The 26,588-nt window shown below is 39.5% G+C and overlaps 1 protein-coding gene across 8 annotated transcripts in view; it reads right to left on the reverse strand.

Moving 5' to 3' along the window:
* PXDNL (peroxidasin like) overlaps positions 1 to 26,588 on the reverse strand; it is a 432,031-nt gene that overhangs the window by 200,296 nt on the left and 205,147 nt on the right. For 7 of the 8 annotated variants that reach the window (XR_005380944.1, XR_005380945.1, XM_038579279.1 and 4 more), the window contains exon 3: positions 25,897 to 25,968. The exons of the other annotated variant lie outside the window; for it this stretch is intronic. Coding sequence is in view for 4 of the 7 variants with exons in the window: in XM_038579279.1 (XP_038435207.1) it covers positions 25,897 to 25,968 (72 nt within the window). In the remaining 3 variants the exon portion in view is untranslated. The remainder of the gene's footprint in view (positions 1 to 25,896; positions 25,969 to 26,588) is intronic. 8 annotated transcript variants of the gene reach the window in all.

A 26,588-nucleotide genomic window follows, 5' to 3' on the forward strand; every position in this document is an offset into this window, starting at 1 on the left:
AACATATAAAAATTCCTTTGGAAACTTCCTTTACCTCTACCCTCCCAAGATACATGTTGGCAATCATCCTCCAAGCATATGACCCTCTGATATACATCTGAAGAGTCTCATTACTGAGTTTTTACTAAATACTAATAACCTTTTCCTAACAATAGCTAGCCCCCTCAGGATCCTGGAAACTTTGTTTCTAAAGTACATGGAGGGTTATGCCATCCCTAACCCCCCTCTCAACTTGAAAGCATATGATGGACCACTCCCCATGACCCAGTATAGCTCTTTCTACCCAAGGGTCCTAGCCTGTGCTTTAATAAAACCACCTTTTTGCACCATGTCTCAAGATTTTTTTCTTGGCAGTTGGCTTCAATGTGGGCGACCACGGACTAGCTGGAGTAACTGAACGAAACCAGGCCCGGACTTGCGTCCCTCATTCACTCAAAAGGCTCAGGAGCCTGAAGGGTGAATAGTTGTAGACGCTTGAGAAAGGGCTTGAGTAATGGTTCTCAGGGCTCGCTTGTACGTGATCGCCCACATAACACAATAGATACAACTTATTCTGACCTGGGCATAAATGTAAATAAGGGTCTGTGCTGTCCTTGCTGGTCTGTTTACCATATCTAATATTCCTTTGAAGTATGCACATCTGGAGCAACAAGCTTATCTATTTACCAAGGTCTCCTGGCATCTGTGAGTCTGTCTTGCATGCTGAGAAAGGGGAACTTTGGAGGGTTTCACAAACCTGCTAAAAATAAACACCTTCTTGGTTTTGTTTTGCTCATGCTATAAAATGTTGTAAAAACCTTGAATAAAGCTGGCACTGCTTGGACATCAACCACTGTGTCCCTCCTGTCCCCATCTCTTTACTTTTATTTTCCTCATCCCCTTATTCTCAGGACCCTGATCGTGTTGCTGCAGCACGCGCAACACTTCAAACCCTAATATCTTTGCTGTATCAGTTGTATGTGAATCAGTGTATAGGTATATGAATCAATAATATTTCTAAGATATCATTTTGAACTCTAACTCAGGGCTTATACTGGTACTGGGATACTGCTTCTGCAAACTCTAATTTAATAATGGGTCTGGCATGTGGAATAAACATTGGGATTCTTCAAAACTCCACAAATGATACTAATATGCAGAAAAGTTTAAAACCTCTCTTCCAGGGCTAGAGACCACATAAAAAGTATTTTGTAAATTTATTCCAGAAGATTCAGATACACCTCCCGGTAAGTACCCTCAGGCCATGAGAATGTCAAGGAACCACATTATTTTTCAGGTATCATATCTTCAGGCATAAAAAAAAAATTGACCCAATTTCTGTAGAGATGTGTATAAAAGCTTTAATAGCTTTTTAATTATTATCATATTTATATAATGATGAACTGCTTCATAAAATTAAACTACATTATCAAATATTCATTGAGGAATCTCAAAACTGAAAACTGGCCATATATACAGATTCATTTTAGACTTATATTTTATAGAAAATGATACTGAAAAGTGACCAAATAGTAGTGAAAAAAAGATGCAAAAGAAATTCTATAGTTAGATCTGTACATGTTGACTAAAATAATAAAGTATGCATTCAAGATATACTGCTACTTAGCAAGAGAACTTCCAGTTTCCTGTGGGATAACAGTAGCCACCTGAATTCAAATTTCTCCACACATCCTGAAAACGAACTAAGAGGAAAAAAAAAAGTCAGCCAGAATACAACCAATGCTATGACTGGGAGAAAAAGAAAATTAGTAACTTCAATTTACATTTAAGTAGGGGAAATACTAACACCAGCAAAATCAGTTCCAGAGGCTGCTTTGCAACAAAGGAATCGGGCAGGATTTTCCAGACAAGGGGGCTGGGAGGAGGCGGTGAAATAGGAAAGCTGAGAAAGCACCAACATGATGAAAATCTGAGGCCTGATGAAAATCAGAGCCCTCCCTCCTGGGAATTGACAGAAAGGGACTGAGAAAGTGAATGGGAGAAGCACCTCACAATTGTGAGGTGTCTTCTGGAGAAGTGGAATTAAAGGTAAAGATGGAAGAAAAAAGCCAAAGGGTCTTAGAGAGATAACATCATAGAATCTAAAGATAATGTTCCTGTAGAAAAGTAAACAAATAAGAATAGCTAGATGCACGCTAATAAAGAAAAGTAATGAGGAGACAAACTATAGCATATACTTTAAAACTCAATAAAGATTCTATAATTAAACCAGTGCGGTGACGGCACATGAATAGTCCAATGGGGAAAACAAAATAAAAGGTCTAGCTGTAGAACTAATTGTACATGTAAATTTAGTATATAAGCAGATTCATTCTCAAAGCGTTGGTGTTGAGAAAACAATGAATGCTTTTATTAATGGAAATGGGGAAGCTTTTCTAACTATGACTCAAAATCCAGAAATAATTCAAAAATAATAAAACTTTACATAGCAAAATATTGTGTATCCAAGTCAAAAAAGAGCGAAAATTTTGAGAATTAAGATCACAGAAAGATTAAAATTTGAGAAGAAAAAGAAAATTCAATCATAAAATGGACAAGAGCCATTAGAGTGAACATTTAAAATGTATAAAAATGACCCAAAACGTGAAAGGAAATTAAACTACACTCATAAAAAAAAATAAAAAATAAAAAAAATACACTCATAATAAGATCTTTCTTCAGTCTCATTGTTAGTGTTTAGAAATGCCACTGATTTCTGGGCATTGATTTTGTATCCTGCCACACTGCCAAATTGCTGTATGAGTTCTAGCAATCTTGGGGTGGAGGCTTTTGGGTTTTCTAGATACAGGAACATGTCATCTGCAAAGAGGGAAAGTTTGACTACTTCTTTGCCAATTTGAATGCCTTTAATGTCTTTTTTGTTGTCTGATTGCTGAGGCTAGGACTTCCAGTACTATGTTGAATAGCAGTGGTGAGAGTGGGCATCCCTGTCGTGTTCCTGATCTTAGGGGAAAGGCTCCAGTATTTCCCCGTTGAGAATGATATTTGCTGTGGGCTTTTCGTAGATGGCTTTTAAGAGGCTGAGGAATGTTCCCTCTTTCCCTACACTCTGAAGAGTTTTGATCAGGAATGGATGCTGTATTTTGTCAAATGCTTTCTCTGCATTTATTGAGAGGATCATATGGTTCTTGCTTTTTCTCTTGTTGATATGATCTATCACGTTGATTGCTTTACGAGTGTTGAACCAGCCTTGTGTCCCGGGGATAAACCCCACTTGGTCATGGTGAATAATCTTAAGGTACTGTTGGATCTTATTGGCTAGTACCTTGTTGAGAATTTTTGCATCTGTGTTCATCAGGGATATTGGTCTGTAATTCTCCTTTTTGGTGGGGTCTTTGGTTTTGGAATTAAGGTGATGCTGGCCTCATAGAACAAGTTTGGAAGTACTCCATCCTTTTCTGTCTTTCGGAACAGCTTTAGTAGAATAGGTATTGCTTCTTTAAACATTTGATAGAATTCCGCTGGGAAGCCATCTGGCCCTGGACTTTTGTGTCTTGGGAGGTTTTTGATGACTGCTTCAATTTTCTCCCCGGTTATCAGCCTGTTCAGGTTTTCTATTTCTTCCTGTTCCAGTTTTGGTAGTTTGTGGTTTTCCAGAAATGCGTCCATTTCTTCTAGATTGCCTAATTTATTGGCGTATAGCTGCTCGTAATATGTTTTTAAAATCGTTTGTATTTCCTTGGTATTGGTGTTGATCTTTCCTTTGTCATTCATGATTTTATTAATTTGAGTCTTTTCCTTTTGTTTTTAATAAGGCTGGCTAATGGTTTATCTATCTTATTAATTCAAAGAACCAAGTCCTGGTTTTGTTGATCTGTTCTACAGTTCTTCTGGTCTCTATTTCATTGAGTTCTGCTCAAATTTTTATTAACTCTTGTTTTATTTGCTGTTCTTTCTCCAGTTCCTTTAGGTGCGTGCGAGGTTAGCTTGTGTATTTGAGTGCTTTCCAGTTTTTTGAGGGATGCTTGTATTGTGATGTAGTTTCCTCTCAGGACTGCTTTGGCTGCATCCCAAAGATTTTGAACTGTTGTATCTTCATTCTCATAGTTTCCTTGAATCTTTTTAATTCTTCTCTAATTTCCTGGTTGACCCTTTCATCTTTTAGCAGGATGCTCTTTAGCCTCCACGTGTTTGAGTTTCTTCCGAATTTCTTCTTGGGATTTAGTTCTAGTTTCAAAGCATTATGGTCTGAAAATATGCAGGGGACAATCCCAATATTTTGGTATTGGTTAAGACCTGATTTGTGACCCAGTATGTGGTCTATTCCGGAGAAAGTTCCATGTGCACTTGAGAAGAATGTGTAGTCAGCTGCGTTTGGATGTAAAGTTCTGTAAATATCTGTGAAATCCATCTGGCCCAGTGTATCACTTAAAGCTCTTGTTTCTTTGGAGGTGTTGTGCTTACAAGATCTGTTATTTGCAGAAAGCGCTGTGTTAAAGTCTCCCAGTATAAGTGTATTATTATCTAAGTATGCCTTAACTTTGGTTATTAATTGATTGATACACTTGGCAGCTCCCCCATTAGGTGCATAAATATTCATGATTGTTAGGTCCCCTTGTTGGATAGATCCTTTAAGTATGATATGGTGTCCCTCTTCATCTCTTTCTACAGTCTTTGGGATAAAGTTTAATTTATCTGATATGAGGATGGCTACCCCAGCTTTCTTTTGAGGACCTTTGAATGGTAAATGGTTCTCCAGCCTTTTATTTTCAGGCTGTAGATGTCCTTAGGTCTAAACTGAGTCTCTTGTAGACAGCAAATAGATGGGTCTTGTTTTTTTTTATCCAGTCTGAAACCCTGTGTGTTTTGATGGGATCATTAAGCCCATTCATGTTCAGAGTTACTATGGAAAGATATTAATTTAGTGTCATCATAATACCTATTCAGTCCCTGTTTTTGTGGCTTGTTTCTTTGGACTTCCTCTTTCTTTTACAGAGTCTCCCTTAATATTTCTTGCAGAGCTGGTTGGTGGTCACATATTCTTTCAGTTTCTGCCTATCTTGGAGGCTTTTTATCTCTCCTTCTATTCTGAATGAGAGCCTTGCTGGCTAAAGTATTCTTGGCTGCATGTTTTCTCATTTAGGACCTTGATATATCCTGCCAGCTCTTTCTGGCCTGCCAGGCTTCTGTGGAGAGGTCTGCTGTTAATCTAATATTTCGCCCCATATAAGTTAGGGATCTCTTGTCTCTTGGTGCTTTAAGGACTTTTTCTCTTTATCTTTGGAATTTGCAAGTTTCATTATTAAATGTCGAGGTGTTGAATGGTTTTTATTGATTTTAGACCTCTCTATCTTCTGGATCTGAATGCCTGTTTCCCTCCCCTAGTTAGGGAAGTTCTCAGCTATGATTTGTTCAAATATGCTTTCTGGCCCTCTGGCCCTCTTGGCACCCTCTGGAACCCCAATTATACGTAGATTTTTCCTTCTGAGGCTATCATGTATTTACCTTAACCGTTCCTCATGGTCTTTTAATTGTTTTTCTCTTTTGTCCTCAGCTTCCTTCCTTGCCATCAACTTGTCTTCTATGTTACTCACTTGTTCTTCTACCCCATTAACCCTCGTCATTAGGACCTCCAGTTTGGATTGCATCTCATTTAATTGATTTTTAATTTCAGCCGATTAGATCTAAATTCTGCAGTCATGAAGTCTCTGGAATCCTTTATGCTTTTTTTCCAGAGCCACTAGTAGCTTTATAATTATGCTTCAGAATTGGCTTTCTGACATGGAACTGTAATCCAAACTCTGTAACTCTGTGGCAGAGAGTACTGTTTATGATTTTCTTTTGTGATGAGTTCTTATTTCTAGTCATTTTGCTCTGTGCAGAGTGGCTGTGAGTGGACTGAGTCAAGAATATCAACCACGACCTAAGTAAATTTCACCCTAGGTGATTCTGCCAAGGTCAGAGACCAGAAATTGAAAACAAAGATCCGAATGAAATAAACCAAAAGGACCACTAAAGTGAAAAACAAATTTTATAACAAAGTAGTAAAAAATAAAAGTCTAGGAATCCCAAAGAAGAAGAGAGGGGGAAAAAAGAATAGAAAAGAAAAAGGAAAAAAGAACATAAAGGAGAAGAAGAGCAAAAATGAGGGACTGGGAGATGGTGGTGGTGACGAACTTGCAGTGGAGGAAGAATGTAGTCTACCTGAGGGCTCCTAGAGGGTGATCCTCTTGTTTCTGAGTATATTAAGCTCTTTATGTTAGAAGATGCTCAGTCCCAAATTTATATAACACAGAAATACTTGTAGAAAGCCCCAACACTGGCCACCAAAACATAAATGAGGTAAAATAGGGGGGCAGAATGGGAATGAGGAATCTCACAGGATGAACCAGCATGGTATACCACTTGGTTCTGGGTGCATGCTGGTCATGTTTTAGGTGGTATCAACTTCCGCCATCATAGAACAAAACGAGGCAGAGAAAACAAAAAACAGAAAACAAAAAAACAGACCTTTTATATCTCCCAAAATTAAGTTGAGTATGCTGAAGGGAATCTAGAAGTGGAAAATATATCTAGGACTTGTAATTGTAGAAATATGAAAGACAAAAAGGAAGAATCTTAAAAATGAAGAAGTGGTAAAATACTGTAGTGAAGGTGGGAAAAGAGAAAAAAATTTGGAAATTTACAGTCTGATATAAAAACGAGTTGTACTGGAAAACGGAAGGAAAAAAAAGGAGGGGTACCCTCTGGTTCTATATACTATAAATCCCTTGACTTCCCCTGGAGCTTTCCAGTGCTGCTGGGTCAAGAACTTGGTCTTCCCCTGTCCTTCCAGCTGGCCTTCTGGGGGAGGGTCTGCTCTGCTTATTCTCAGGTGTGTGCACCTGGGGGGATGCTCTGTCCCCCGCCAGGTACCGGGCTCAGTGGGAGCTGTTTACCCCATGAGGCCCCTGTTCCCTGGCAGCCCCACCTCTCCCAGGCACATGGTGACACCAGGAGTAAAAATACCACTGGCGGTGGCCAGCTCTCCGGCTCTGGAGTCAGCTCCCTCATTATCTCTACAATATTTATGGCCATCTGAGCAGTTTTACTTTTATTTTGTTCTACTGCAACCAAGAATATCTAAACTGATATTATATTTTTAAAAAGAGAGAAGGACGATAAAAAGAAAAACCTCTATTTATTTTTCTATCTCTTCATCCTCCATGTCTCTGAAATTCCTTACGATAACATCTTCAGCAACGTGAAAACTGACAAACCTGAAGCTTTTTATTTTTAAAAATGACCACCATAAGTAGCCATCTTCTATCATTTCCCCTGCTTTTCAAATGTTTTCTAACAGTAGTGTGTATTCATACTACAACATCACATTTGACTCCCTAAGTCATTCTAATATCCAAACCAGACTTAGTGAAGGTCAAGCATTAGCTTTGTTTCATAACTCAAACATAGTTATATTGTTTATACTATCACGTAGTATGTATTTTATGATTACAACACTGTTTCATAACTATATGAATATGCAATAGTCTTTATGAGCAAAGTTCACGTAGAAAACACATCTATTCTTACTACCTGGGGGAAAAGTTTCTTCTATATCCTAAAACTGTGTTCTGAATTATTTCAGAGGTAATAATCCATAATTTTCCAAAGATCTTAAACAGCAATAGAAAAATGACAATTAAAAATTTTATCATCATTTATCTCTGTCCTTTTTTGAAAAACTGCTAAATAATTTAAAGTACTGAAAGTAAAATTCTATTTATTAACATGTATTAAGTATTCCAGAAATACTTTCATTTGAAATTTAAATCTTGCTATTCAATAACAAATTCATTTCAGTTCTACCACTGGAGCCAAGAGCTTAATTATAATTTCTGATCAATATTTATTCACTTTGGAAATAAACTATTATAATGTTGCCAAAGATAAACTCCAAAAATACAATCATCAACTCAGAGACATCTTTACAGATTCAAAAAAATTTTTTAGGTAACAGATATATATGCAAAATTAATACATTGATAAAATTTATATTGATATGATTAATTGAATGTTTACACATCAAACAAAATACACCGCTGATAATGCCATTTCCAGAGATATTGTTTCCTACTGTAAAAATAAGAAAACTTAAAACAATGTTTGAAACTTTAGAAAATCACCTACATATCATCATTATAATAGATTCATTATAATGGAAAATTTTCTGGAGTTTGAGTTACAGAACATGTTTTAGAGCATTTTCCTCAAATGTTAACCTAATCTTTGCTTAAATATTTCAAGATTGTCAACTGAAAGAATATTGGCTCAAAATTAGAAGGCAGAAATGTGAGTCTGGACTCAGTGGTGGAATTCTCAGAAAATTAAGCTTATAAAGATACATTTCATTACATATGTAGTTAGGATATTAATATATCAAATCATAAGTCTATTGCAAGGAGTCAATGAAGGATTTATAAAAACTCTATAAGACACTATGCAAATATGTGATATTGAACATTAATATCAGTACAGAGTTTGGCAAGTGGGTGACAATCAAGAGATGCATTGAATAAATGAATGAATATATAAACTAATGAAAGTATTCTATCAGTAAATAATTTCATAAAAAGAAATCTGCAAGCCTGCTTCTGTTATATACCCAAAAGATTTGAAAGCAGGAATTCAGGTAGGTACATTTATAGCAGTACTCACAGTAACATTATTCATAATAGCTAAAAGTTGGAAAGAACCCAAATTCCCATCAACAGATGGGCATATCCATACAATGGAATATTATTGAGCCTTTAAAAATGAATCAAATTCTGATACATGCTACAACATGGATGAAACTTGAAAAATCATGCAAAGTGAAATAAGCCAGATGCAAAAGTCTAAATATTGACTTACTCTATTTGAGATACCTAGAAGAGGCCAATTTATAGAGACATAAAATAGATTAGATTACCAGTGCCTGAAAAGAGGGAAACATGGGAAGTTATTATTTAATGGGTATAGAGTTTCTATAGGGGATGATGAAAAAGTTCTAGAAATGGAAAACTACTTATGATTGTACAACATTGTGCATATGTATGTGCATATGTACATGATGCCACTGAATTGTACACTTAAAATGATTATAATGGTAAATTTTATGTTATATATATTTTACTACAATAAAACAGAAATTTTATGCATATATTGGAAAATGATGGTTATTAGCTATTTTTTTTTTTTTTGGTCAAAAAAACTCCCAAAACAACATACCAGCCTCTACTCCAACATGTGGGGTCTAATGGTAACCAGCACTCAAACTTCCACATCAAGGGCACAGAGAGGAGAAAAACTGCCCTAATATGTCCTGGTTGGCAAAGGCATGCCCTATCCAACAGGACCTGAGGGCCTGATGCTTAGAGAGAAGATGGTGGGAGAAAGTGCACTTGTGTAAGCCACTGGGACTCAGCATCCAGGTACCCTGGGATGGGTCCCTGAGTTGGGACTTGGAGGGTAGACTGGGATCCCAGTGATTACTTCTGGGGGACTCATAGTGATACCAAGGTTCACCCTACTCCAAAACATATTCTTTGTTCCACTAAAGCCAGATGTCATGGAACTCCTTACCCTTGATTCTGGGCAGGACCAGGAAGCCTGCTGATGAGAGACAGCAGGTAGGCCTGACTCCTGCAGACGTCCTGAGCCTCTTCCCAGCAGAGAGCCACAGGGGTCTGAATCAGACAAATGACCCCACCCCCACTGAGGAACCTCAAGTACAATGTGAGGAACTCCCAGTTCCAGGAGGATGGCCTGCTGGACTGGGGCGGGCTTCTCCTGAACACACAGACCTAGAAGTCAGGGAGGCCTGAGGGCACAAGGTGCACAGGGATGGAAGAGTACTTGGTTGGGTGATCTGAAGCAGAAGCTCCCAATGAAAGGGGGCAGGGTTACAGATAGTTTGAGCCACAGAGGGCTCTTGCTGGGACACATGGGTTAAATTTTAGAAGGAAAAGAAAAGAATATATATATACTGAAAAAGACACTCAAAAGTGTTTATAAAGATTTCTATCTCTGAGAAGGTAAAGTAGAAATCCTTTTCATAGTTTTCTTGGTAAGCATAATTTAAAAACATAGATATTATAAATAAGGCAAACATAAAAAGACTGAAAGGCATAGAGAAGGCAAATTTGCTAAGAATCTCAAGACTCAAGAAATAACACAACAGTCTCTGGGTTTTCTGTTTGGTCAGTTATTCCAGATGTTAAGCTGAACAGCCAAAAACCAGGAAATGTCAATGAATGCAGACAATAAAAAGTCACAATAAACAAGGGAATGGGAAAGTCTAACAAGACAGAAACTTTTGGAAAAGAACCACTCTACTCCAGCCAAACACCACAGAAAATCGGTGGCCCCATCCCCCCCGCCCCATGCCAGTAAAAGCCAAGCGAGGAGCTAGATCTCCAACCTCGTGAAGCCAAATGAGGTACCCAATACCCCCATAGCAGTATTGTTACAGGAGCTAGGACGTTCCTACCCAAACAATAAAAATAATGAAACCACCCCAAGGTGACAGTATAGACCACCTAAGAAGCCTAGACCTCTAATCCAAGGTAGCAATAAAGAGCTGTCCCTTTTGCTCCTGGTTGGGGTGGCATCAGGGGAGGCTTAGTGGACAGTCGTAGTTTTACCATCCTGAGGCACGAATGAAGCCACCCCCTCTACCTGGTGTCAGTGTAGGCCTTGTGGGAAGCAATAATGAAGCATTTATAATCCTCCCAGCAAGGAACAGTGGACGCCTAGTGGAAAACCAGAGTTCCCAACTCTGCCTAAAAATAACAAGGAGTCCCACTAGCACATGGATATCCATGGAGGCAAACTGGGGAACCTGGGCTTCTACCCCTACCTGACAGTAGAAAGACAGCCCCTTCCCAAACAAAGAAGAAGTCAGCTAAAACAGATTTAAATAAGACTCAGAGTCTCAACATAATACCCAAAAAGGTCCAGGTTTTAACCAAAAACCACTCACCATAATGAGAACCAGAGAGATACCAAATGTAATGAAAAAAGATAATAAATAAATGCTGTTATGGGTTAAAGTGTGCCCCACTCCCAACCCCATTCATAAGTTGAAATACCAACTTTCAGTACCTCAGAATATTTGAAGATAAGGCCTTTCTAAAGAACTAATTAAGGTAAAATAAAGTCATTAGGGTGGGCCCTAATCCAACACAACTGTCATCCTTATAGGAAAAGGTGATTATTATATTATATATTATATATATCTATGGACAGAGAGATGATGGCCATCTACATGCCAAGGAGACAGAGAGATGATGGCCATCTACATGCCAAGGAGAGGGAATTCTAAAAAAAAAAAAAAGCAACTCTGTCACCCTTTTGATCTTCGACTTTGGGCCTCTAGAACTCTGGGAAAACACATTTCTACTGTTTAAGCCACCCAGTCTACAATTTTGTGTTATGGCAGCCTTAGCTGACTAATACAGATACCTACAACAATACAACAGTGAGGTTAGAATTCCGTGATAGAGATTTTAAGAGTCATAAAAATGTTTCAATAAGCAACTACAAACTGGAAACAAAAAAATAAAATCTCAGCTAACAAACAGAAAATATAAAAAGAACCCGAGTAAAAACTTTAGCATATAAAAATACATATATGGATAAAATTGAAAAAAAAAACAACAACTATTCTCCCTTTTGAGAGACAGTTCTTGGCCTGTTGCTGGGCCTTAACAGAGACTGTTGCTTACCCCTGGGCCGCCAAGTTACCATATGATCTGAGCTGTCCATCATGAGCTGTGTGTGGTCTGACCCACAAAGCCCTAAAGTTTGATACGCAGAGCAAACATTCCATCATCAAATGGAGGTGGTATATACATGATCAGCCCCAAGCAGTCCCTAAAGCCAAAAACAAATGACATAAAGAAGTGGCCAAATGCCCATGGTCCTACTCATGCTACACCACCCTCTCTCTCCCAGCCTGCAGCTATAGTCTCATGGGGAGTTTTCCTAAGATCAACTGACAGAGAAAGAGAAAACTCAGGCTACGGCTATCCACCCAAAAGTGCAAAGCTGCCACACTCTCTACCACTACCCACATTGCTTATTTCCCTTCTCTTTCCCCTTTTATTCTTCATTAGGTATAGTATTCCCACATTCATATCCCTGATAAAATTAATTACTCTGTCGATTTTTCCAATCATAAAACTATACAGGGTTGATGCACAGACTAGTGATACTGTGTACTGCTCACACATATAGGCGATAATAAATAATAGATCTGTGATGTGATCTCAATATCAGAGTGAAGGAGCAGGAAGGAATCACAGGAAGACACAATACCAGTATAATCCAGTAACTCAAAGATGACCGATAGGCATCTAATATGGAGGCCATCAAATACCACACATCAGGAACTTCACAGAACATGGTTTGAGGAGGTCATTAAGGAAGCTGAAGATGTAAGTGAAGTCAAGCCTTGTATATTTTACTTCAACCAAACAACAATGAGGAGTCACTGAAGGACCCACAGAAGAATGGCATGATCGGGAATTTGTGTTTTAAAAAGATGACTGGTCGTCCTTCAGAGTCAGAAGAGGAGCAGCTTTAACAACAAAATGAGGTTTTCTCATAGAGTGATGGGTAACATGGACTAAATGTAAGTCAGCACAGTGGGCATAGATAGGGAAAATACAAACAACACTAAAGCAAAATAGAACTTGACAACTAACTAGATTTAGTAGGAGAGGAATTGGGAGAAGGCCAGTATGCTGCATGGGTATTTAGATTACTGTATGAGTCTGTCATCATTTCCCAAAATAAGAAGCATGTTTGAACATAGGAAATAGGCAGCAAGTTTGAAGAGCAAAAGATAATTTAGTCAAATTTAAATCATGCTGAGTCTGACGCTCCAATGGGACATGTCAAGTGTGTACATGCATGTGTATTTGAAAACATAAGACAATTTAGGCTCGGAATAAAGACTTGTGAGCCAGCAGCATCTAGATAATAACTGATACAATGGAAGTGGACGTTTTCAACCATAGTATGATAAAGAACAGAGCCTGGGATGGAACTCTAGGTGCAGTCTGAGACAAACCAGACAGAAGAGTGAAGGGAAGACGAGGAACACGAGAGATGTCACTAACACCAAAGATATTGTCAAGGGCATTGAATGGTCAACAAAAGGAAACTATTAGATATAATTAAACATAGTATATAATGGAAAATTTGCAATATATTTAACAACATGAGTGGCCTTTGTCAGAGAACTAGTAGTGTGGTAGGTACAGAGGCTGGTTTGGAGTGAGTAGAAGTAAGTAAGAGGTAACACCAAGTGAGACAGAGAGGCATACAAACTTCTCCTCTCCCATTATTTGGCCTTTGTTGAACTTGCCAAGTTTATCTCTTATCATACTCTATTTGGGCTCTACAATCTAATCATTAAAAGATAGTTGCCATTTCCCAAACATACCAAACTATGCCTTGTCTTTTCTCATAAATCCTCCTTTCAAGATTAAGCTAAAGGACTATTCCTTTCATCAAGTTTAACCTTCTTCCAGCCCTATGTGCCCAAGTGGATATGACCTCTTCTCCCTTTGTGAACATAGTACCCATTGCATAACTCTACTCTGGTGACTAAACCAGGACATGCCTGGTTGTGACTGCAACTTGGGCCTCACTCTAGGAAGCTCAATGTCAATGTGATGTATTGAAGAAATTGCCATAAGTTTTTCCCCATCCCTGGATTCAACCCTTTTGCCAGATGATTCTGTTGCTTTGCCCATCAAGAGGTGGAATCCAGTGCTTGAATTAGGTCCCGACCATGTGATTGGACTTGGGAAATGAGACACTAGCAAATATGACATAAGAGAGGCATGAAAAGCTCATCTCTGATGGCACTTAAGGTAAGATCACCATAAACAAGCACAGTCTAGTTGGCTAGAGAAAGAGAAACCACATGGAGGAAAAAGCCATCTCAGTTGACACTGTGCAGTTGCCAGATATGTAAGTAAAGCCATTATAAAATAAAGCTTCCAGCCTCAGCTGACCCAGTCTACACCAGAAGATCTGCGCAATAAACCCATAAGTCAATCATAAGAAATAGTAATTCATAAGTCACTAAGTTCTCAAGTAATTTGGTACACAGCAAAAGCTAACTAATACAGTGAACAAGAAACCCCATGGAAATTTCATTTATTTTGTTAGATTGTCATTAATGCTCAGGGAATATTCACAGGGGCCAGAAGTGGTGAGTTGTGTCCTTCAAGTTCACAGTATTAAAGGTGAAATTCTTCAATAGCACTCGCTTACCCAAGAACTCAACATTTATAAATTGCCCAATTCTGGAGATCCCTGGGTGGCTCAGCAGTTTAGTGCCTGCCTTTGGCCCAGGGCATGATCCTGGAGTCCCAGGACCAAGTCTCGCATCGGGCTCTCTGCACAGAGCCTGCTTCTCCCTCTGTCTGTGTCTCTGCCTCTCTCTCTCTCTCTGTGTGTGTCTCTCATGAATAAATAAAAAAATATTTTTTAAAAATTGCCCAATACTTTCACAAGAATATCTTTTTATCTATAGGTCACAAAAAGAATGTGGTAGACTCCAAATAAATTCAGAGACTAGAGAGAGATAGGAAAGACCAATGCTGAATATACAATTGCAAATGACATAATCAGCCAAAGATCTAAGAAGTTGAGTGTGTGCAGAGGGGGTAGCATTCAGAAATAGGAGTTCATGAGGACAACGATGCCAAGAGCTGGGATAGAAGCAGAAAGAAGCTATAAATCAGAGAAGAGATTCTGGGAACCAAACCCAGAAACAAAATTATGGATTTGAATGTGGAATACATTTCCTGTAAAAATACTACTAAATGATGCTCAGTGTATCTCAAACATGAGCAGATAGGCAACAGTTCTTACCTTATGGATAGTTTTTTAAAAACTGTTAAATGCTCATCAGTAATGAGATCATTACTACCTATATAGATGCCAAGATGTTTCTGAATAAATAAAAATTCATTTTGGAGTTTATCACTAGATTAATTCTAACTTGGTTAAGAATAATGAATACCAGGGGAATTGTTCATAACAGTTGCTGGTCTGCTAACCCAAAGAAAAGGAAGGTTTTTCTCTCAGTTTATCAATGCATCCTAGGTCCAAAATTCAGCTAACCCTAAATGAACTGGTCTCCAAAGATATATTCAAACAGTGATACTTTTTCTCATGAAACTAAAAGCAAAATTCATCCTGAGATATTCAATATCTTTTTGCCCAAGGGAATCAATGATACAATTTGGACCAAAACACATTAGAATTTCAGAAAAGTTCAGAAATACTTTTGTTTTAGAGAACAATATGTGCCCTCTTTTGTGTTTGGCAGGGCAAAGTTGCAATTCTGGTTTAATACAAAGTAGTTGCCTTCGGCCCAGGGCGTGATCCTGGAGACCCGAGATCGAGTCCCACATCAGGCTCCTGGCATGGAGCCTGCTTCTCCCTCTGTCTGTGTCTCTGCCTGTGTGTGTGTCTCTCTCTCTCTGTGTGTCTTTCATGAATGAATAAATAAATAAATAAATAAATAAAATCTTTAAAAAAAAATTAGCCTCCTGAATATACATGTACTAGAACTACTTCATGTAATATAAACACCTGAAATCCTTGGAAAAGGCACAATATAAATAACTGATTGATATACATTGCTGAAAAAGCTAATACATTTAATGGTGTATCTCCCTTTCTAAGAAATAATGAACTTAGCATAATTAAAAGTATTAGTCAAATATCAAGCATTTATTGATCACCTTATTTTCTCCTATTTAGTCAACAAATATTTAATGAGCATTTACTCCCTATGTTCTAGATGATGATATATATGATACATAAGAGGACTATGGCCACTTGCCTTTATAAAATCCAGTGGGAAGTCAGAAAATAGGTTTAAAAAATAGGGGGAGAAACATTAACTGTTATGGTAGACATGATAAATGAAATAAACAGGGTGCCCTGATAGGGAAAAAAGGAGAGGGTTGATTGACCTAGAGTGAGTCCTAGGGAAATAACATTAAACAAGACAGAAGATCACAAGGAAAAACCAACAAGCAGCATGTGTGTGACAGCCCATGACATAGGAGCTAAGTGCTTATTGTGTTTGGAAAAATAAAGAACAATGGATCAAATATAAAAAGCAAAAGAAAGAAATACATGAGATGGATTTACATGTATGTATGGATCAAAAACCATGACACGGGGGCAGCCTGGGTGGCTCAGCAGTTTAGCGCCACCTTCAGCCCAGAGTGTGATCCTGGAGACCCGGGATCGAGTCCCATGTTGGGCTCCCTACTTGGAGCCTGCTTCTCCCTCTGCCTGTGTGTTTCTGCCTCTCTCTCTCTCTGTCTCTCTCTATGTCTCTCATGAATAAATAAAATCTTTAAAAATTCTAGGACTTACAGGCCAAAATAAGGGGTGTTGCTTTTATTAAAATGAAATATGAAGCAGGGAAATAATGACTGCTTACACTAGAGTAGATGAAGGAGAGATGGAGAAAATGACCAAATTAGAAATGTTTTTAGGATTGGAATGAACAGAGTGTGCCGAAGTAGCATACGAGAAAGGAAGAACCTAAGCATGATGCCAAGCAGCTCAAGAATAAGGGTGCTATTTACTGAAAAGAAAACAGATGTGTGCTGGAAGAGAACACCAGTTTGGGGAAGCATAGAACTCTGTCTGGAACTTTGTATGAATTGGACAGAAATACAAGCAAGACCCCAATTCTCAAGTATGTGGCCATTGAGACAATACACATACACATAGGGAAAGAAGTGGAATAAACACTAAGTACAATTAAATGTTAAATTAAATCCTATGAGTGATCCATCCAAAGATTCAGAATATTGGGTGGAAAATAAAAACTAGAGTTGTGCAGGAGAGGGAATGCGTAAGGAAAGTATGAGTATGAAAGTGGTCAAGGAAGGCTCCCAGGACAGTGAAAGGAGGCTGGAGTATTAGTGGCACAGACTGGGACAGGAACGGGGATTTTCTATGAGAAGAGCAGACATTCCCTCTCATCTGTCATAGTCATTAAATAAATCTACACCAAAAATCCCTCTCCAGCTCTGCAGACCCCTGTCCAGGCTGTTGTCATGCGTGGCAGTTCAGGAGACCTTGGCATAGCTTCCTACTATTTGAATCTTTGCCTCAAGCACACCTGTCCATTCTCCCAGAATGGCCTCTCCCCAACCACAGAGATGATCATTCCCTTCCTCAATAAATTCTCCCTGACATGGCACCATCTAGATTCTTGTGCAAAGGCCTTTCTGGTCTTACCCCTTGGTTCCGAGTTACAACTTACTTCATCTTTCCTTCTGTACTCACTGCTCTAACCAATACATGCCATCTCAAACTCAGAACTGTCCCTATGAATGCATTTTCCTCAAATTGTGTTTAATATTTCTGGCCAAAGTGGGGCAAGACAACAAAATTATAGTATACTTTATAGCTGATATCATAACAGAGACATTGTCAATGTTGACAGTGCTTAGCTTTGGTCAATGACTCAATAATTCCTAAACACCTCCTAATTTGAAGTCTAACTTGCCCATCACACTGGAAGACACAATTGGACTTCCTTCTGTTCTGATACTGTCCTGCCTTATGTGTGCCCATTTTAATAAGACCTGTTGTCCTATAAATATGTGTGTCTTTATCTCCAAACACGTATATAGGTATTACTGATGTCTCTTCATCTTCATACACTACTACCTTCCCCACTGCCTATCCCAACATCACCACAGACCACCAAATTAATGAATTTCACCATATTTCAGAGTATTTGTGAATTCTGTCCTCAAAGAGTTCTTGTTTGCTCCAAGCATTTTCACTGGATCAGGTCACAGAAAGATAGTGGATAGCCAGCTTAAAGTATTGACACAAAATGGCACAGTTAGACCATTTTTAATCAACTCAAACTCTGATGTTTTCTTCTAAACCTTACAATTCCATCTTCTTCTCATCCAAACAGGTGCTGTCTGCATGAATAGGTCTTTTAGTCCACAACTTTCTTTTTCCTATGAACTTCTCTGATTTGAGAAGTAAACCTTACTTGTCAATGTTCTTGAAAATATGGAAAGATTTACTTCAGTGGCCATAAGAATGTGTTCACAACCTATTGCATAGTGAAACATTTATAAATTATCCTTCCCCTTTCCTAAATGTACATCTTATAAAAGATTTGTATTTTTCACTTAATGGGTAATGTGTGAACTGGCTAGAGAATTGACTGGAAGTTTGGTGAAATACTTCTTACACGGAGCAGATAGTGCACTTGTGCATGTAATTGATCCAAGCCACAGTAATGCTGAATGTTCATTTTATCCAAAATTAAGTTCTTGCCAGTAACTATCATTTTACGAGATTCTTTCCCTGAATATTGCACTAGTAATGAGGTTTCTTCTAAGTCATTATTTACTGTTGTAAAGTTTTTAGGTTTTTTTTAATTAATTAGTTTGTTTTACTGTAGGGGTGATAACTCTTTACATGCCAATAAGTAAAGAACCACAAAACTGGGATTTCTCACACCACCATCGAGAAAGCTTGAAACCCTCTTAGTAATGTTTCTTATGTGGGGATGAAAACTGACATGCACCTGCTAGGCATGTTAGGTTGGTCATGAACAATTAGAACACCAAAAAGAATGGACCAACTCCAAGAATGAATCAGCACTTTAGGACTGAGTGATTAAAGAAAGTTGTAGAAGACCTTGCCTGTTAGCCTGGGGTATAACAATTGAATGCAAAAGGCCGTAAAGTCTCCAGAACTGAGTTGTAACACGAATTCCAGTGTTTCATAAAGATGCTGTGATCATTGTAGAAATGAAATGGAAGCAAAACGGTTAGGATAGCGTGTTTTCTTTAAAAAGTAACCAACTTTTTATACGAAGTACAAATGGGCATGTTTCTGTAAAAATGTTAATTACCTCTTTAAGATTCTTCAAAAGAGGAGGAGGGGCAAGACGGCGGGAGAGTAGGGTCCCCAAGTCACCTGTCCCCACCAAATTACCTAGATAACCTTCAAATCATCCTGAAAATCTCCGAATTCGGCCTGAGATTTAAAGAGACCAGCTGGAACGCTACAGTGAGAAGAGTCCGCGCTTCTATCCAGGTAGGAAGACGGGGAAAAAGAAATAAAGAAACAAAAGGCCTCCAAGGGGGAGGGGCCCCGCGAGGAGCCGGGCTGAGGCCGGGGCGAGTGTCCCCAGGACAGGAGAGCCCCGTCCCGGAGGAGCAGGAGCTGCACCGACCTTCCCGGGGGAAAGGGGCTCGCGGGGAGGTGGAGCAGGACCCAGGAGGGCGGGGATGCCCTCGGGCTCCCGGGGACACTAACAGGCACCTGCGCCCCGGGAGAGTGCGCCGAGCTCCCTAAGGGCTGCAGCGCGCACGGGGGGACCCGGAGCAGCTCGGGGGGCTCGGGCGGCGGCTCCGCGGAGGAGGCTGCGGGGCGGGAGCAGCTCGGGGGGCTCGGGGGCGGCTCCCCGGAGGGGCTGCAGGGCGGGAGCAGCTCGGGGGGGGCTCGGGGGCGGCTCCGCGGAGGGGGCTGCGGGGCGGGAGCAGCTCGGTGGGGCTCGGGGGCGGCTCCGCGGAGGGGGCTGCGGGGCGGGAGCAGCTCGGGGGGGCTCGGGGGCGGCTCCGCGGAGGGGGCTGCGGGGCCCCGGGAGCAGCTGGGGGGGGCAAGGGGGTGGCTCCGCGGAGGAGGCTGCGGGGCGGGAGCGTGAATCCAACAGCGCAGGCTCCGGAGCACAGGGCGCCAGGACACAGCCCAGGATCCGGCCTCCCCCGGGACAGGCAGAGGCCGGGAGGGCCCAGGACAGCGAGGACGCTCCTGCCCCGAGCTGAGCAGATCAGAGGCCCCGCCCCGGAGCCTCCAGGCCCTGCAGACGGAGAGCTCCGTGGTTACTGGGGAGCTGACTCCAGGGCTGCAGAGCTGGCCCCGCCACTGCGGTTGTTCCTCCTGAGGCCTCACGGGGTGAACAACCCCCACTGAGCCCTGCACCAGGCAGGGGCAGAGCAGCTCCCCCAAGTGCTAACACCTGAGAATCAGCACAACAGGCCCCTCCCCCAGAGGACCAGCTAGAGGACAAGTTCCAGGGGAAGTCAAGGTACTTAAAGTACACAGAATCAGAAGATACTCCCCCGTGGGTTTTGTTTTTGTTTGTTTGTTTGCTTGCTTCCCCCACCCCTTTTTTCTTTTTTCTTTTTCTCTCTTCTTTCCTTCTTTCTCTCCTATCTTTTTCTCCTTTTCCCAATACAACTTGTTTTTGGCCACTCTGCACTGAGCAAAATGACTAGAAGGAAAACCTCACCTCAAAAGAAAGAATCAGAAACAGTCCTCTCTCCCACAGAGTTACAAAATCTGGATTACAATTCAGTGTCAGAAAGCCAATTTGGAAGCACTATTATACAGCTACTGGTGGCTCTAGAAAAAAGCATAAAGGACTCAAGAGACTTCATGACTGCACAATTTAGATCTAATCAGGCAGAAATTAAAAATCAATTGAATGAGATGCAATCCAAAAATCTAACGACGAGGGTTAACGAGGTGGAAGAACGAGTGAGTGACAAAGAAGACAAGTTGATGGCAAAGAGGGAAACTGAGGAAAAAAGAGACAAACAATTAAAAGACCAAGAGGATAGATTAAGGGAAATAAACGACAGCCTGAGGAAGAAAAACCTACAATTAATTGGGGTTCCCAAGGGCGCTGAAAGGGCCAGAGGGCCAGAATATGTATTTGACCAAATCATAGCTGAAAACTTTCCTAATCTGGGAAGGGAAACAGGCATTCAGATCCAGGAAATAGATTCCCCCCTAAAATCAATAGAAACCGTTCAACACCTCGACATTTAATAGTGAAGCTTGCAAATTCCAAAGATAAAGAGAAGATCCTTAAAGCAGCAAGAGACAAGAAATCCCTAACTTTTATGGGGAGGAGTATTAGGGTAACAGCAGACCTCTCCACAGAGACCTGGCAGGCCAGAAAGGGCTGGCAGGATATATTCAGGGTCCTAAATGAGAAGAACATGCAACCAAGAATACTTTATCCAGCAAGGCTCTCATTCAGAATGGAAGGAGAAATATAGAGCTTCCAAGACAGGCAGGAACTGAAAGAATATGTGACCTCCAAACCAGCTCCGCAAGAAATTTTAAGGGGGACTCTTAAAATTCCCCTTTAAGAAGAAGTTCAGTGGGACAATCCACAAAAACAAGGACTGAATAGATACCATGATGACACTAAACTCATATCTTTCAATAGTAACTCTGAACGTGAACAGGCTTAATGACCCCATCAATAGGTGCAGGGTTTCAGACTGGATAAAAAAGCAGGACCCATCTATTTGCTGTCTACAAGAAACTCATTTTAGACAAAAGGACACCTACAGCCTGAAAATAAAAGGTTGGAGAACAATTTACCATTCAAATTGTCCTCAAAAGAAAGCAGGGGTAACCATCCTTATATCAGATAAACTAAAATTTACCCCGAAGACTGTAGTGAGAGATGAAGAGGGACACTATATCATACTTAAAGGATCTATCCAACAAGAGGACTTAACGATTCTCAATATATATGCTCTAAAAGTGGGAGCTGCCAAATATTTAAACCAGTTAATAACCAAAGTGAAGAAATACTTAGATAATAATACACTTATACTTGGTGACTTCAATCTAGTTCTTTCTATACTCGATAGGTCTTCTAATCACAACATCTCCAAAGAAATGAGAGCTTTAAATGATACACTGGACCAGATGGATTTCACAGATATCTACAGAACTTTACATCCAAACTCAACTGAATACACATTCTTCTCAAGTGCACATGGAACTTTCTCCAGAATAGACCACATATTGGGTCACAAATCGAGTCTGAACCGATACCAAAAGATTGGGATCGTCCCCTGCATATTCTCAGACCATAATGCCTTGAAATTAGAACTAAATCACAACAAGAAGTTTGGAAGGACTTCAAGCACGTGGAGGTTAAGGACCATCCTGCTAAAAGATGAAAGGGTCAACCAGGAAATTAAGAAAGAATTAAAAAGATTCATGGAAACGAATGAGAATGAAGATACAACCGATCAAAATCTTTGGGATGCAGCAAAAGCAGTCCTAAGGGGGAAATACATCGCAGTACAAGCATCCATTTAAAAACTGGAAAGAACTCAAATACAAAAGCTAACCTTACCCCTAAAGGAGCTAGAGAAAAAACAGCAAATAGATCCTACACCCAGCAGAAGAAGAGAGTTAATAAAGATTCAAGCAGAACTCAACGAAATCGAGACCAGAATAACGGTGGAAAAGATCAACAGAACCAGGAGTTGGTTCTTTGAAAGAACTAATAAGATAGATAAACCATTAGCCAGCCTTATTAAAAAGAAGAGAGACTCAAATTAATAAAATCATGAAAGAGAAAGGAGAGATCACTACCAACACCAAGGAAACACAAACAATTTTAAAAACATATTATGTACAGTATACGCCAATAAATTAGGCAATCTAGAAGAAATGGATGCATTCCTGGAAAGCCACAAACTACCAAAACTGGAACAGGAAGAAATAGAAAACCTGAACAGGCCAATAACCAGGGAGGAAATTGAAGCAGTCATCAAAAACCTCCCAAGACACAAAAGTCCAGGGCCAGATGGCTTCCCAGGGGAATTCTATCAAACATTTAAAGAAGAAACCATACCTATTCTACTAAAGCTGTTTGGAAAGATAGAAAGAGATGGAGTACTTCCAAACTTGTTCTATGAGGCCAGTATCACCTTAATTCCAAAACCAGATAAAGACCCCACCACAAAGGAGAATTACAGACCAATATCCCTGATAAACATGGATGCAAAAATTCTCAAGAAGATACTAGCCAATAGGATCCAACAGTACATTAAGAAAATTATTCACCATGACCAAGTAGGATTTATCCCCGGGACACAAGGCTGGTTCAACACTCATAAAACAATTACTGTGATTCATCATATCAGCAAGAGAAAAACCAAGAACCATATGATCCTCTCATTAGATGCAGAGAAAGCATTTGACAAAATACAGCATCCATTCCTGATCAAAACTCTTCAGAGTGTAGGGATAGAGGGAACATTCCTCAACATCTTAAAAGCCATCTACGAAAAGCCCATAGAAAATATCATTCTCAATGGGGAAGCACTGGGAGCCTTTCCCCTAAGATCAGGAACAAGACAGGGATGTCCACTCTCACCACTGCTATTCAACATAGTACTGGAAGTCCTAGCCTCAGCAATCAGGCAACAAAAGGACATTAAAGGCATTCAAATTGGCAAAGAAGTCAAACTCTCCCTCTTTGCCGAAGACATGATACTCTACATAGAAAACCCAAAACCTCCACCCCAAGATTGCTAGAACTCATACAGCAATTTCGTAGCGTGGCAGGATACAAAATCAATGCCCAGAAATCAGTGGCATTTCTATACACTAACAATGAGACTGAAGAAAGAGAAATCAAGGAGTCAATCCCATTTACAATTGCACTCAAAAGCATAAGATACCTAGGAATAAACCTAACCAACTAGGTAAAGGATCTATACCCTAAAAACTATAGAAACTTCTGAAAGAAACTGAGGAAGACACAAAGAGATGAAAAATATTCCATGCTCATGGATTGGCAGAATTAATATTGTGAAAATGTCAGTGTTACCCAGGGCAATTTACACGTAATGCAATCCCTATCAAAATACCATGGACTTTCTTCAGAGAGTTAGAACAAATTATTTTAAGATTTGTGTGGAATCAGAAAAGACCCCAAATAGCCCGGAGAATTTTAAAAAAGAAAACCATATCTGAGGGAATCACAATGCCAGATTTCAGGTTGTACTACAAAGCTGTGGTCATCAAGACACTGTGGTACTGGCACAAAAACAGATACATAGATCAATGGAACAGAATAGAGAACCCAGAAGTGGACCTTGAACTTTATGGTCAACTAATATTCGATAAAGGAGGAAAGACTATCCATTGGAAGAAAGACAGTCTCTTCAATAAATGGTGCTGGGAAAATTGGACATCCACATGCAGAAGAATGAAACTAGACCACTCTCTTGCACCGTACACAAAGATAAACTCAAAACGGATGAAAGATCTAAATGTGAGACAAGATTCCATCAAAATCCTAGAGGAGAACACAGGCAACACCGTTTTTTAACTCAGCCACAGTAACTTCAAAAGAAACAAAAGCAAAAATGAACTATTGGGACTTCATCAAGATAAGAAGCTTTTGCACAGCAAAGGATACAGTCAACAAAACTCAAAGACAACCTACAGAATGGGAGAAGATATTTGCAAATGATGTATCAGATAAAGGGCTAGTTTCCCAGATCTATAAAGAACTTATTAGACTCAACAGCAAAGAAACAAACAATCCAATCATGAAATGGGCAAAAGACATGAACAGAAATCTCACAGAGGAAGACATAGACATGGCCAACATGCACATGAGAAAATGCTCCGCATCACTTGCCATCAGGGAAATACAAATCAAAACCACAATGAGATACCACCTCACACCAGTGAGAATGGGGAAAATTAACAAGACAGAAAACCACAAATGTTGGAGAGGATGCGGAGAAAAGGGAACCCTCTTGCACTGTTGGTGGGAATGTGAACTGGTGCAGCCACTCTGGAAAACTGTGTGGAGGTTCCTCAAAGAGTTAAAAATAGACCTGCCCTACGACCCAGCAATTGCACTGTTGGGGATTTCCCCAAAGATACAGATGCAATGAAACGAGGGACACCTGCACCCCGATGTTTCTAGCAGCAATGTCCACAATAGCCAAACTGTGGAAGGAGCCTCGGTGTCCATTGAAAGATGAATGGATAAAGAAGATGTGGTTTATGTATACAATGGAATATTCCTCAGCCATTAGAAACGACAAATACCCACCATTTGCTTCGATGTGGTTGGACCTGGAGGGTATTATGCTGAGTGAAGTAAGTCAATCGGAGAAGGACAAACATTATATGTTCTCATTCATTTGGGAAATATAGATAATAGTGAAAGGGAATAGAAGGGAAGGGAGAAGAAATGTGTAGGAAATATCAGAAAGGGAGACAGAACATGAAGACTCCTAACTCTGGGAAACAAACTAGGGGTGGTGGAAGGGGAGAAGGGCGGGGGGTGGGAGTGAATGGGTGATGGGCACTGAGGGGGGCACTTGACGGAATGATCACTGGGTGTTATTCTGTATGTTGGTAAATTGAACACCAATAAAAAATAAATTGAGTATAAAAAAAAGATTCTTCAAAAGAAAAGTTGCAGCACTCACTGTGTACTTAGACAAATGTCCTAGTTTCTTCCTTCAGCCTCCACATAAGCATATGTGTCATGACCTCCCAACTTTCAATTTACCTGCATGCACTGGTTTCTGGGTCAAAACAGGGACTTATTTAAAATATCTTTATTCTCAATTACTTGTTATAAACAAAAGAGCATCACAATTGTCAACATATTTGTGAGCTAGTTTTTCCAAACTTTGGATCTTATCCAGGTTCATTAAAGTTTCTAGTTATAATGTGTTCACTGGCTTCAGAAGGTCTTGGTTGGCTGAGTTGTTGATATAAAACGCTTCTCTTGGATCTATGCAATTTGTATAATTATCAATTAATTAGATTGGAACGTGAAAGTTGGACAAACTTTTGTTTTTATTTTTTTCCAATTTAAATTTTTTGTGGCAGGGATGGGGGATAAAAATATACATAAATATTCAAATGTGCTCAGATGAATAATCTGTTGAAAGCAACAACTGACTTCACTTAGAAATGTTTGAATGTGTTTTATGTAAAGGTTGACAGTGGTTTTCAAGAAGATAAGTAATTACTTTGGTTAAAACAAACAAAAAAGCAAAAATAATCTATTAACACCATAAGTCATTGTTGATCTTTTTTGCAACTTACAGATAAAGCAAATTTTCAAGTCCTTCAAAAGCATTTCTGGAAATCTGTCTGATTTGGTTGTTGTTCAGGAGACTGAAAAAATAAAGACAAACAAAGATTCCAGAATGAGAAACAGATTCTGCAAATATTACAATAGTTCCACTAGAAATAGTGCTTTATTTACTAGTAGAAAAGTATTTACAAATATGTTCACTAAATTTACAAATTTAAAAATATTCTATTCAAAAAGGCTACATTAAATGTTAGTCTGTCACAAAGGACTTCAAAAATGATTTGTATTTATAAAGTTACCCTAAAATATCCTTAAAAGAAGACTATAAACCCTAGGATAAAATTCCTGTTTTCCTGAAGCCTACCGTTTAAAAGGAAAATTATCAACATAGTCACAATGACAAAGGAATATATTTCTAAATAAACAGATGGAGGCTGAGGCTGAACCATTTTCCTTGGAAAAATAAATATCACTGCTCTTGGCAAACAGTGAACTTTCACTGTGTATTTGTTGAACTGTCAAACTGACGGTCAATTATACCATAGGAAGTGAGGCTCTTATTATAGTAGTATCAAATGGTCCAAAACTGACTTCTAAAAAACCCAGGGAGAAAAATAACAGGTGGTAAAAATAAATTGGATTTGAACAGTAAAACAAGTTACAGAAAAATCACCTCTCAACAACTTTGAATATTTTAGAA

Source organism: Canis lupus, chromosome 29 (assembly GCF_011100685.1).
Source record: "Canis lupus familiaris isolate Mischka breed German Shepherd chromosome 29, alternate assembly UU_Cfam_GSD_1.0, whole genome shotgun sequence".
In the NCBI taxonomy this organism is placed as follows: domain Eukaryota; kingdom Metazoa; phylum Chordata; class Mammalia; order Carnivora; family Canidae; genus Canis; species Canis lupus.